This window comes from Lepidochelys kempii, chromosome 2 (assembly GCF_965140285.1).
Source record: "Lepidochelys kempii isolate rLepKem1 chromosome 2, rLepKem1.hap1, whole genome shotgun sequence".
In the NCBI taxonomy this organism is placed as follows: Eukaryota; Metazoa; Chordata; order Testudines; family Cheloniidae; genus Lepidochelys; species Lepidochelys kempii.
The window spans coordinates 206,266,744-206,279,201 of record NC_136381.1 but is presented as its reverse complement, the minus strand read 5'-3'; the positions used below and the strand labels follow the sequence as shown (position 1 = coordinate 206,279,201).

The following is a 12,458-nucleotide window of genomic DNA, read 5'->3' as shown; positions in this document are numbered from 1 at the left end:
GAACTTTTTGTAAGTAATCTTGCTAGGTATGTGTTAGATTGTGATTTCTTTAAATGGCTGAGAAAAGAACTGTGCTGAATAGAATGACTATTCCTGTTTATGTGTCTTTTTTGTAACTTAAGGTTTTGCTTAGAGGGATTCTCTATGTTTTGAATCTAATTACCCTGTAAGGTATTTACCATCCTGATTTTACAGAGGTGATTCCTTTAAAAGTCTTCTTGTAAGAAAACCGAATGCTTTTTCATTGTTCTAAGATCCAAGCGTTTGGGTCTGTGGTCACCTATGCAAATTGGTGAGGATTTTTACCAAACCTTCCCCAGGAAGTGGGGTGCAAGGGTTGGGAGGATTTTGGGGGAAAGACGTGTCCAAACTACGTTTCCCAGTAAGCCCAGTTAAAGTTTGGTGGTGGCAGTGGAAATTCCAAGGCCAAAGGGTAAAATTAATTTGTACCTTGGGGAAGTTTTAACCGAAGCTGGTAAAATTAAGCTTAGGAGGTTTTCATGCAGGCCCCCACATCTGTACCCTAGAGTTCAGAGTGGGGGAGGAAACTTGAGAGTTCATGAACCTAAATTTGCCTCTAAATAATGTAAATATCTTTACAGTCTACACTTTCGTCTATGTGTATTGCAAAGTCCAAAGGTTATCCATTTCATTATGAAAAAGAATTCACTGCTATTTATGCAGTATATGGGCTTGCCTGTCTATATTTATGATTACTTGTATATTTATTTATGGCTTCTAAACTGGAGTTTTACTTCTAGTTTGCTATCTGATTATTTCAGATTGGAATATGGGTTACACCTGAAAACCACTCAAAAATCTCAATCTAGGACAGATGCATTCTGCCTTCTCATTTAGCGTCATGCATTTATCCTTCACAGACTGCACTGGCTTCCAGATGGTTTCTGGGTACAATTCAAGGTGTTTCTTTGAAATATTAAGCTCTTTATGGCTTTATCACTTTAAGCGGCTGGAATCTTCAGACCAATTACCCCTGATTTATGTGCCCACTGTCAGAGCGTTCTCAAAGAGGCCTTCTAATCCAGAATTTGCCCCTTACCTTGGTTCAACAGGTTGAGTCTGTTGCCCATCTAGTCACTCAATGGTGGGTGGGATGGTGGGTTGACTGGAAAGGGTCTTTAGGTTTTGAAGCTTAAGGAGCTTTATTAACAACTCTGTGATATTACCAACAATTAAAAAGATATGACAAGAACTTGGAATAAAATAAGATCTTTTGCCTAGAAACCAGTTTAGTCCCATTAGCTAGAAAAAGGAAATTAGAACGCTGGGAATTTTGCAATCTGGATCCTTACCAGATTATTCTTGGGGCTTGTTCTAAGTCCCATTAAAAATCCATAGAAAGACCTTTAATACTTAGCTTGATCCTTTTTATAAAAGGTTTAGCCTCTTCAACATGCATCCTTATGCAAAGTAAAGCTATTTTTCTGTCTTAGAAGCATATACTGAAGCGTTAAATAGTTCAACATGTAATAAAGGCAACTACATATGCTTCTAAGAGAGATTATTGAAGCTACACCCATGATAGTTCAGAGACCACTCTGCCCAACCCTGAGCCATCACCACTGACTCCCTGAAGTGGAAACATTAATGTACACAAATGTAAAGAAACGAAGTCAAGAGTCACATGTGCAGAACAAGAACTTGTGCCCCACTCCAACAGAAATGAATTTGAACTATTATTTTATAAATCATGTTGGCATCCCTCTGTTGTGTTATAAAAATACACTCATGTCATACTGACAGTCATAAGCTTTGAATTCAAAATTAATTTTAATATTTTATCAAACAAGAGTTAACCATAAGTGCTGAATTACTGTTTGCATGAAAGATACACTGTAGAAGCAAAATTATTTTTCACTTTGGAGGGTTTTTTTTTTTTTTTTTTTTTTTAAAAAAACAACAGGTTTGAAATCTGTACCAACTGAAAGTTATCCTTAAGGAATGCATTTCTTTGAAATCTGCCACTTTGTCGTCATTTAACTTTTGTATTTTTCCCCCTCAGAAATTCAAGCTGGGTGGAAGTGTAATTTATTCTAGTAATATACTGTAAACACATTTATCATTACATCTATTACAAAATGTTCAGTCCTTCACTTTTATTCCCACAGCCAGTCCTTCATACTAACTCATTTTTAAAGATCAAAGTTAAAGCTTGTTTCAACAATCAAAGACAGGCTCAAACCCAGTTTACAACATCTCGCATTTCTCCCAAATTACTAGTGTCACAAATAAGGTCACTTAACATGGCAGCCAGCAGCAACAGGCTCAAATATCTATTAATGAGATGTGTTTATGAGAAACTTCTGCCCTGAACAAACAGGTACTGGTACTCTTAAAGCAATTGTAGTAACTGTTGTAGTAACTTGTATTTCTTGTACAGATACAATATGCAAGTAGAATATGCAGAAATGTTTCAAACATATTGAAGTGGATAGGTTAAACCTCTTCTTTCACTTTGGGAGCTGGCATGTTTCTTCATTTTCACTGAGACAAAAATTAATGGGCTAGATACCCAGCTGGTGTAAATCAGCTTCATGGCCTAATAACTTTTTACTACAAGGTTACAAAAGCTAACTTCAAAGTTTATTTTCCCATGACAAATACACAAGCTTTTGCGACACCCTGTTATTCAACCTATTTAGTTCATCTGTATTATGGCATGAATACAAAATACACATGAGCCTTTATCCCACAGTGGAAATGGATGGTATGCAGAACTTTACAGGACCAGGTCTTTAGTGTCTAGAGGTGAAATCCTGGCCCTATTGACATCAGCCCTAGAAATCCAGAAGTCAGTTGGGCCAGGGTTTCAGATTAGAACTGTTTGGGTAGCTTACTCGTTGGCTGTATTTTAAAGAATCCTTATTGAGGTTATAGGGACAAACCATCCCGATATGTAGAAAGAATAGTAAATATGGCAGGCGACCAGCTTGGCTTAACAGTGAAATCCTTGCTGATCTTGAACACAAAAAAGAAGCTTACAAGAAGCGGAAGATTAGACAAATGACCAGGGAGGAGTATAAAAATATTGCTCAGGCATGTAGGAGTGAAATCAGGAAGGCCAAATCACACTTGGAGTTGCAGCTAGCAAGAGATGTGAAGAGTAACAAGAAGGGTTTCTTCAGGTATGTTAGCAACAAGAAGAAAGTCAAGGAAAGTGTGGGCCCCTTACTGAATGATGGAGGCAACCTAGTGACAGAGGATGTGGAAAAACCTAATGTACTCAGTGCTTTTTTAGCCTCTGTCTTCATGAACAAGGTCAGCTCCCAGACTACTGCACTGGGCAGCACAGCATAGGGAGGAGGTGACCAGCCCTCTGTGGAGAAAGAAGTGGTTCGGGACTTTTTAGAAAAGCTGGACGTGCACAAGTCCATGGGGCTTGATGCGTTGCATCCGAGCGTGCTAAAGGAGATGGCGGATGTGATTGCAGCGCCATTGGCCATTATCTTTGAAAACTCATGGCGATCGGGGGAACTCCCGGACGACTGGAAAAAGGCTAATGTAGTGCCCATCTTTAAAAAAGGGAAGGAGGAGGATCCTGGGAACTACAGGCCAGTCATCCTCACCTCAGTCCCTGGAAAAATCATGGAACAGGGCCTCAAGGAATCAATTCTGAAGCACTTAGAGGAGAGGAAAGTGATCAGAAACAGTCAGCATGGATTCACCAAGGGAAAGTCATGCCGAACTAATATAATTCCCTTCTATGATGAGATAACTGGTTCTGTGGATGAAGGGAAAGCAGTGGACGTGTTGTTCCTTGACTTTAGCATAGCTTTTGACACTGGTCTCCCACAGTATTCTTGCCAGCAAGTTAAAGAAGTATGGGCTGGATGAATGGACTATAAGGTGGATAGAAAGCTGGCTCGATTGTCGGGCTCAATGGGTAGTGATCAATGGCTCCATGTCTAGTTTGCAGCTGGTATCAAGTGGAGTGCCCCAACGGTCGGTCCTGGGGCCGGTTTTGTTCAATATCTTCATAAATGATCTGGAGGATGGTGTGGATTGCACCCTCAGCAAGTTTGCAGATGACACTAAACTGGGGGGAGTGGTAGATACGCTGGAGGTAGGGATAGGATACAGATGGACCTAGACAAATTGGAGGATTGGGCCAAAAGAACTCTGAGGTTCAACAAAGACAAGTGAGAGTCCTGCACTTAGGACGGAAGAATCCAATGCACCGCTACAGACTAGGGACCAAATGGCTAGGCAGCAGTTCTGCAGAAAAGGACCTAGGGGTTACAGTGGACGAGAAGCTGGATATGAGTCAACAGTGTGCCCTTGTTGCCAAAAAGGCTACCAGCATTTTGGGCTGTATAAGTAGGGGCATTGCCAGCAGATCGAGGGACGTGATCGTTCCCCTCTATTCGACACTGGTGAGGCCTCATCTGGAGTACTGTGTCCAGTTTTGGGCCCCACACTATAAGAAGGATGTGGAAAAATTGGAAAGAGTCCAGTGGAGGGCAACAAAAATTATTAGGGGACTGGAACACATGACTTATGAGGAGAGGCTGAGGGAACTGGGGATGTTTAGTCTACGAAGAGAAGAATGAGAGGGGATTTGATAGCTGCTTTCAACTACCTGAAAGGGGGTTCCAAAGAGGATGGCTCTAGACTGTTCTCAGTGGTAGCAGATGACAGAACAAGGAGTAATGGTTTCAAGTTGCAGTGGGGGAGGTTTAGGTTGGATATTAGGAAAAACTTTCACTAGGAGGGTGGTGAAACACTGGAATGCGTTACCTAAGGAGGTGGTGGAATCTCCTTCCTTTGAAGTTTTTAAGGTCAGGCTTGACAAAGCCCTGGCTGGGATGATTTAATTGGGGATTGGTCCTCCTTTGAGCAGGGGGTGGGACTAGATGACCTCCTGAGGTCCCTTCCAACCCTGATATTCTATGAGTCTATGGTTGAAGAGTAAATACCGGCCTCTGAGGTGTTGAAGAAACCTTATCCTCCAGGCTAAGATAAAGGATCTTATAAATATTATGATTCAAGCATTCTATTTGTGTGGGGCTGAGAAACAGGTTCAAACTTTTATATTTGGTACACTTTTCTGGCATGATGGACACTGTTAGTAGCCATTGTGCCAGTTTCCCCACACAGTGTTCTTCATTCATGAGCAAAGCTAGCTGATTCTGAATGGTGATACAGCAAGTTTCCACTAGTCACAAGTTTGAAATTGGCACCTTGTGACCAAAGATGATTCAAAATTTTAACCTCTAGTATTTACATAGTGCAAGACTTCCACAGCTGGGTACCTAATCTAGGCTCCTAAATCCATATTTAGCCACTAAAATAGAAGGGTGTTTACTTTCAGAAGTGCTTAACAATCCCTCTCACTGAAATCAAGGGAGCTGCAGGTGTTCATCTTTAAGTGTCAAGCCACTTCTATTTACATGCCTAAATTTTGATTATAGTGCTTAACTGTTAATCTTAGGTACTTATATGGCACTCAGTACTGTAGTGTCTGAGTATCCCACAAGTAATCCACTGCCAAGCTACTTACCCAACCTCTGGGGAGATCTTTTCCCTAAAAAGTAACAATTTTCTTATTTTCATCCTATTTTGCAAACATTGTGAGAAGTGTTATCTGTATTTTAAAAGTGTCTAACCAGAAAATACCCACATAATAAATATGATGCATATTCTCCCATTATAATGCTTAAATTATACAAAAGAAAAGTTACTTATTTAGAACACACAACAGAGATTATAAACTCAGAACAGTTACTATAATGCACTTCCAATGAGTTACAGATGCTTCCCGGGTTACGCAAGACCCAATTTATGCAAATTCGCACTTATGGAGAAAGTTCCATAAGCAGGCTTTTCGAGTTGCGGAAATTTTTGTGTAACGTACGGGTATATGTTTCTGATTTATGCAAAATTTGAGTTATGCAAGGCTTTCCAGAATGGAACGATTGCGTATAGTCGGGGGGCGTCTGTACTTCGTGTAGAGAAAACGTCTGCGCTCCGTAATCTTAGATGCCAACACATCTTGCAACATGGGCATCCACGAACCACTAAGCAATATTCCTTGCAGACACTGATTAACTGCATCTATGAAATGCGGCCACTATTTTTGAATATATAAGATTTAATAGCACGTTCAAGTATATGCAGCAGCTCTCTAGACAGCATTTCTTCTAAGTTCCATGGGCAAGTTAAACCTTCAGGGCATGTAAGCATTTAGTTAAAGAAACAAAAACAGTTAATGAAAGACAGGACTGTATAAACATATTCTAAAGCCTCTGTTTTAAATGAGGCCAAAACAAATTCTATGGACAGTCCTTTTCCTTTCTTTTCATTCCCTACTCCCTCTTCCCCCCGCCATGTTATAATGGGCACCTTCTCCAGCATCAAACTTCTGATCTTCGTTATGCTTCTTTCTGACCCCTTGCTCAGTTCAGATGGTTTTAATTGCTAAAGGCCAACATGGGGGCCTCTGATACGTACTTCAAAGGCTTTCATCCACTTCTTCTGCTGGATATAAATTACTCCCAGGTCAGTCTGCTGCTGGACATACTCCCTCTGCTTCTCATCCACCAAGCCAATTTGGTACAGGAATTGTGCATAGCCACCCAGCATCTACCAGACAGGCACACAAGAAAGGAAGCTGATAGGTTAGGAAGGCATATTTTACTTTTCCAAGATCGCCTTTTTAAAATTCTAGATCAGTCACTGAACTCAACTGAGTAAAATTTTAATAAAAAAAATTGATCTAGTAACTTGATGTTTGGAAACATTTGGCAAATATTAAAGGTTTAAAGTCATTAGGAAGTCACTTGGGAAACAACTACCTTTTATCTAGATAGGACTGTAATATGAGAAAAGCACTCCATTTAATTAAGTACAAAAAGAATAGAAAAAAATATGTAAAGTTTACCATTTCAGGGTCACAGAAACCATCACCAATAGCAACTCCTTTGAAGTTGATCTTAACTTTGGCTTTGGAACTATGGGTATAGATGTAGTAGCCAATAGCAGGCACATACTTCCCTGCATAAGACTGGAGAGAATGGAATCGTAGGTGATTCAGTTTGAAATAATATTGCTTTACTGTGTATTACAACTTGAGTATTTCTACATTAGACAAACTAACAATATTTTATTTCACTTTCATAGAGTTACTGCAGCTTTCCATTCTTTATTTTCTACCCCTCACTGACATGCGGCTAATTTATTCCTCATGAACACAGAGTTTAAATAAATTCATTATCAAAAATGATTTAAGACATTAAGGTTGAAATAGTCAAACCCTAAGGGGTTGGAATCACCCGTTTCCATTATTTATAATGGAAAATGCACATCCAAATCCCATAGAAATCCCACTCTAAAATAGTTTGGCTAATGATCTCATGCCTGGCCCTGGTCAAGTTTATCCTTGAGTTGGACTGGGCTGGTACAGGGTGGTAGGTAACGTGCCTAACATAGACGTTAACTCAGAGGGCCATTTAAGATTGTTAATACTGATGTTTATGTTTTAAGGCTCGATATACACTTACATTTTACAGGCACAGCTATATCAATCAGGAGTGAGATTTTTTTTCTTAAATCAACATAGCTCTGCCTGCAAAAGCTTTAGGGTGGAGGTAGTTATACTGGTGTATCACAGTATATATGCCAGTTCAGTGAAATGGCATAAGCTATACTGGTGTAAGCATTTTCATCCCAGTATAATTACAACCACACCACAGGATTTTCCTGGTATAATTTTACCAGCATACTGTAGACAAGGACATAGATTTGCACAATTTACTGAGAGTGATGTCTCATTTGGTGCCACAAGCAGGAGATGTTTGGGAGACCTTCTTTCTCTTTCAAGAATCAAGGCCAAGGATTCCAGCAGAACCACTGGTAATACTCAAGCCCCATCAAGGGAGAGCCAAGCTGCTAGCCTAGTAGAGTTCATAGCATGCACAATCATATTTTGTGCACAATCTACTGTGAGCAGCATCTCATTCTGGAGAGTCAGAACTGGCCTATTTTGTAGGTGGAGCTTGGAAGAATTCCACAATTCTTTTCCTCCCAATTTGACCCCTGGATTCATCTGACACAGAAGCATTGCCAATACTGTCAATCATAATTAGATTAAAATAGACACCAATCAGAGCAACTGCGAGATCGTAAATGTTGAATCCAAGTAGGGACTCAGTGACAATACCTTTAGGAAAGGTATACATGTTTAATACTACTTCCTGGTACTCTAATCACTCTTTCCCCTGCCCTCTCCCAGACCTTCCATCAAAAGCATCTATCCCCTGTTCAGAATACCGTGAGGACTCTAAACAATAATTAGCATCATCAGATGCAAAAAACAAAAACAAAAAAAAGCCTTTTGCCTTCAGCTTGCTAAGAAGCCTCATTCCTTCCTCTCAGACAAGAATCTGATCACAAATTGGGGCTGAAACTGGAAGCAATGCAAAGGCAGTAGCCTTCCCCTTCAGACAAACATATCACCCATCAGCTTCAACCTATTCTGTCTCCCAAAGACTGATCACCAAAGCCCACCACCAAGTCATGTCCCAGGTACATCAGCTATTCTGTCTTCATCCATGACCTGGCAAGGCTCCTCTGTGACAAACAACTGACAAAGCAATGGGATAAGCATGCAAGATCCAAAGGAGGTATTTTCTCTGTTGAAGGAGTTTGGCTGTGGAACATGCATCTAGAGGCAAGGCTAAACTCGAATCTGGCCACCTTTAAGGCTTTTGAATACAGCTTTTCAACTATAATAAGATTGTATGAGTATATTTAATGCCATAATGCTAGGGAAGGAGAAGAACAGAAGAACCCATGAAGTAGACACAAAAATTTAAATTCCATCGTACCTTCAGAGGAAGGAAGAGACAGAATGTGTCTCAGATCTATGAATGTATTAGTCGGAAGTCTACTTATTCATATAAACCTAACACTGTAAGTTCCTATAGCACAGTTTCAGGTAGATTGTAAAATATGGACTATTTAGTACCACTATAAATTACAGTGGTAACATATTTGTCTGGTGCCAGACGGGTGTACTATACCCTTTGCAGTCAAATGATCCAGCAAGACTGAAATCTAAATTTATGCTAACTCAATGAAATGGACAGCACATGGTGAGTAATGGGGTAGGCAAGTGGACTGACAGAGTATCTTCGTTTTTCCACAGAGAGCAGACTGCATGTTTTACTTTATGAAAAACACTTGTTTAAGTGTCCTCGGTGTCGTAGGCTGTATTTATTCACCTATTCCTATGAAAACTGGAAAACAGACCATCCTGAAGTGCAAAGAATAATAAAACTAGCCTTCTTGAGGCTAGTGTCAGGCACGGTCTCACCCACACTATCCTGTAATTTTTTTTTTAAACAAATTTCTGCAGATTTATTATGCCCCTGCCAATTGTTATTAGCAAAGAAATGGCTTCCCCAGCTAAGAAGTCAAACTGGAATCTGCCCCCTTCAGAGACAGTGTAGTTGCAGAGAACAAAACTATAACGAAAACTATGTCCTTTGAGCAGAATTACACATGCATTAGCAGTTACTATTGCTAGAGGATTTACTCTGCCACAGCTCTTTAGATATAGTTAGTTACCATGCTGTCGATGAAGTGACCTGTAGCTCACAAAAGCTTATGCTCAAATAATTTTGTTAGTCTCAAAGGTGCCACAAGTACTCCTTTTCTTTAGGCAAAAGAGCGGTCTCTAAATATTACCTACCTACATAATGGAATTCTTTAAAAAACAGACAGCCTAAGGGCCCAAACTTGCACTAGTGAATTACACCAATGCAAATCCTTGCATGGACACACATCTGGTTAAATCTGTGTTCTATCACTTTAGCTTGCAAGGGCAAGCTTGACTACAAGTATTATATTTAAGCCAATTTAGTCAAAGAGGTTCAACTTTATGCATAGGCCAAGGGTGAAATCTTGTCTCTATTTAACTAAATGGGAGTCTTGCCATTGACTTCAGAAAAGCCAGGATTTCACCTCAGACCTTTATGACCAAACAGACAGTGAGGGAAATGGGTGGGGGGAGCAGAGAGAGAAATGTAATTAGAAATAGAGAAACTTTAGACAGAGAAATGTATAGCTTTATAATCTGAAAAGCCATACTGTCAACAAAGTTTGGGCCCAGACTATTTGGCATGAAATGTCACTCAAATTCTTCAATTAAAAGTTAAATGAAGCAGACATAATAGCTACCATATTGCTTCTTCTAGACGGACCCTAAAATACATAGTGCTTGTTTACTGAAAAGCCAGATGGACTGTGCCCCTCCTGCTGGCTGAATAGTGAATGGTTCCCAGAGCTATAATCTACATAACAGGGGTTCTCAACCTTTTTCTTTTTAAGCCCCCTCCCCAACATGCTATAAAAACCTCCATGGCCCACCTGTGCCACAACTGTTTTTCTGTATATAAAACCCAGGGTCGGTGTTAGAGGGTAGCAAGCTGGGCAATTGCCTGGGGCCCCATTGCTCAGACTTCAGCTGCAGACGGTGGGGTTTTGACTTTCTGCCCTGGACCCCAGCAAGTCTAACACTGGCCCTGCGTGATGGCCCCCCTGAAACCTGCTCATGGCCCCCAGGGAGCCCCAGACCCCTGGTTGAGAACCACTGCTATAGAAAATAAAGCTCATGCTCAAATAAATTGGTTAGTCTCCAAGGTGCCACAAGTACTCCTTTTCTTTTTGCTATAGACCAAAGAGCCTGCCAACACACTTGTACGTGCAAACAGATTTTCCTCAAAAAGAACCTCAGAAAAAAAATACAGTTCAGAGAAGAGTAAAAAACAAACAAGCCAATGTACTGTCTGGTTTAGGCCCACACATTATTTACTACTGTATTACAGCAACATTTACAGGGCCCAAGTGAGATCAAGACCACTACCCCATGTACATACAGTCCCTCCCCTATAGAGCATGCAATCCAAACAAACAAGAAAATATTAAGTGTTTTCCTCATAGAGAATCTCTCTAAACTTACGTTGCCAACAGATTTGTTTGAAATATCCCCTTTTCAATGAGGCACGTACGTGAATGACTGCATGTTCACAAGCACATGGCTTGCAAAAGCCCTAAAAGCACACTGCTCTGTGCATGCCTAAACAGACAAGAGAAGGAACAAGCACAGAGCTCCTCACCCATCTGACTGTGGTTCATTTGAAGGTTGACTTGTTATAGCACAAGACCCAGTTTGGTTTTCTGTATTCCTCCCCCACCACGAATGAAAATAGCTTTCCAGGATCCTTTTTAACTTGTATCCCATTATTCCTAAACCTCTTAAGTCCATGCCTTTCTTTTACCTTCTTTTTTAAGCAAGACTAATTGAAGCATGATATGTTTATTTTCTCTTATGAAGTTACTGTGAAAAGGGCAACACCAGTACTTTTAGTGAAAATAAACTGTAAAGGTTCTGCGGCCCGCAATGCACAGGAGGTCAGACTAGATGATCATGATGGTCCCTGCTGACCTTAAAGACTATGAGAATATGGGCATTTTAGAAGTTATTGGCAATTTTTTTACAAGTAGATTATAGTATTATATTTTTAAAATAAAATTGCAAGTTTCCCTTAAATGCCAAAAAATATTACAGCAACCAGCAACTAACTTAACCTAAGGCATGACTGTTCTAAGCAAAATTGATGTCTCCAGAGATCAGCACTTAGCTTTTTTCTATAATGCCAGTGACTATAAAGTAGACCAGTAACTCATACTGTAGGTACACTCCACAATTCATTTAGTCCCATTTTCAAAAAGGCTATAACTTCAAAATTACATGAGCAAAAACTGAAGTATACATGTAAGTTGCACTTCCATGAAGTTTTAGGCATCCAGCTACTCAATTTGCATGTGCAAAAATGTAAGCATGAAAAACTGCTCATACAAGAATTTGATAGCTCAGACTGCCTCATTTTGAAAATCTGACCCGGAGCCGACACTCCTTTTTATGTCCCACCACATACTTTGCCACTTTGTTTTTACCTATTTCATATCTAATGCACAGAGCCAATAATCCACAATAAAAACAGAATTTTGTCCTTTTGAAATTAAAGTGGACTTTGGTACAGAATTTTAAAATCAGATCCTAACAATAGTTAACAAAACTTGGCAAGCACAACCAAATTTAATACAACACAGCAATCTGTCGTAGGCTCATATGTAGAGACAGCTTTCTGATTCTATTTAATTTAAAAGTCAAGTCCTTAAGTGGCTGAATAAAGACTTAAACAGCTTTCAGAAAGGATTCCGAGTTTAAGTAGTTTGAAACACTATTCTCCTTACATGATGCCTCAAGCTTTATGATTAAAGAGAATCAAGGCCAGTCAGAAGGAACAGAGGAACAATACAGTATTAAAGTTCATTGAGTGCTTGTTAATAAAGGTGCCAGAGTAACAGCATTAAAGACAGTCCATGTGTATAATACAGGCAGTGGTGGTACTGAATCTCTCATTCCTCACCTA

At 39.9% G+C, this 12,458-nt stretch overlaps 1 protein-coding gene across 3 annotated transcripts in view; it reads right to left on the bottom strand.

Moving 5' to 3' along the window:
• Positions 1–12,458, bottom strand: part of CPVL (carboxypeptidase vitellogenic like) — a 97,547-nt gene that overhangs the window by 51,870 nt on the left and 33,219 nt on the right. For all 3 annotated transcript variants that reach the window (XM_073333608.2, XM_073333606.1, XM_073333607.1), the window contains exons 9-10: positions 6,902–7,024; positions 6,472–6,603 (exon numbers count right to left, since the gene is read on the bottom strand). In XM_073333608.2, the coding sequence (XP_073189709.1) occupies positions 6,472–6,603; positions 6,902–7,024 (255 nt within the window). The remainder of the gene's footprint in view (positions 1–6,471; positions 6,604–6,901; positions 7,025–12,458) is intronic.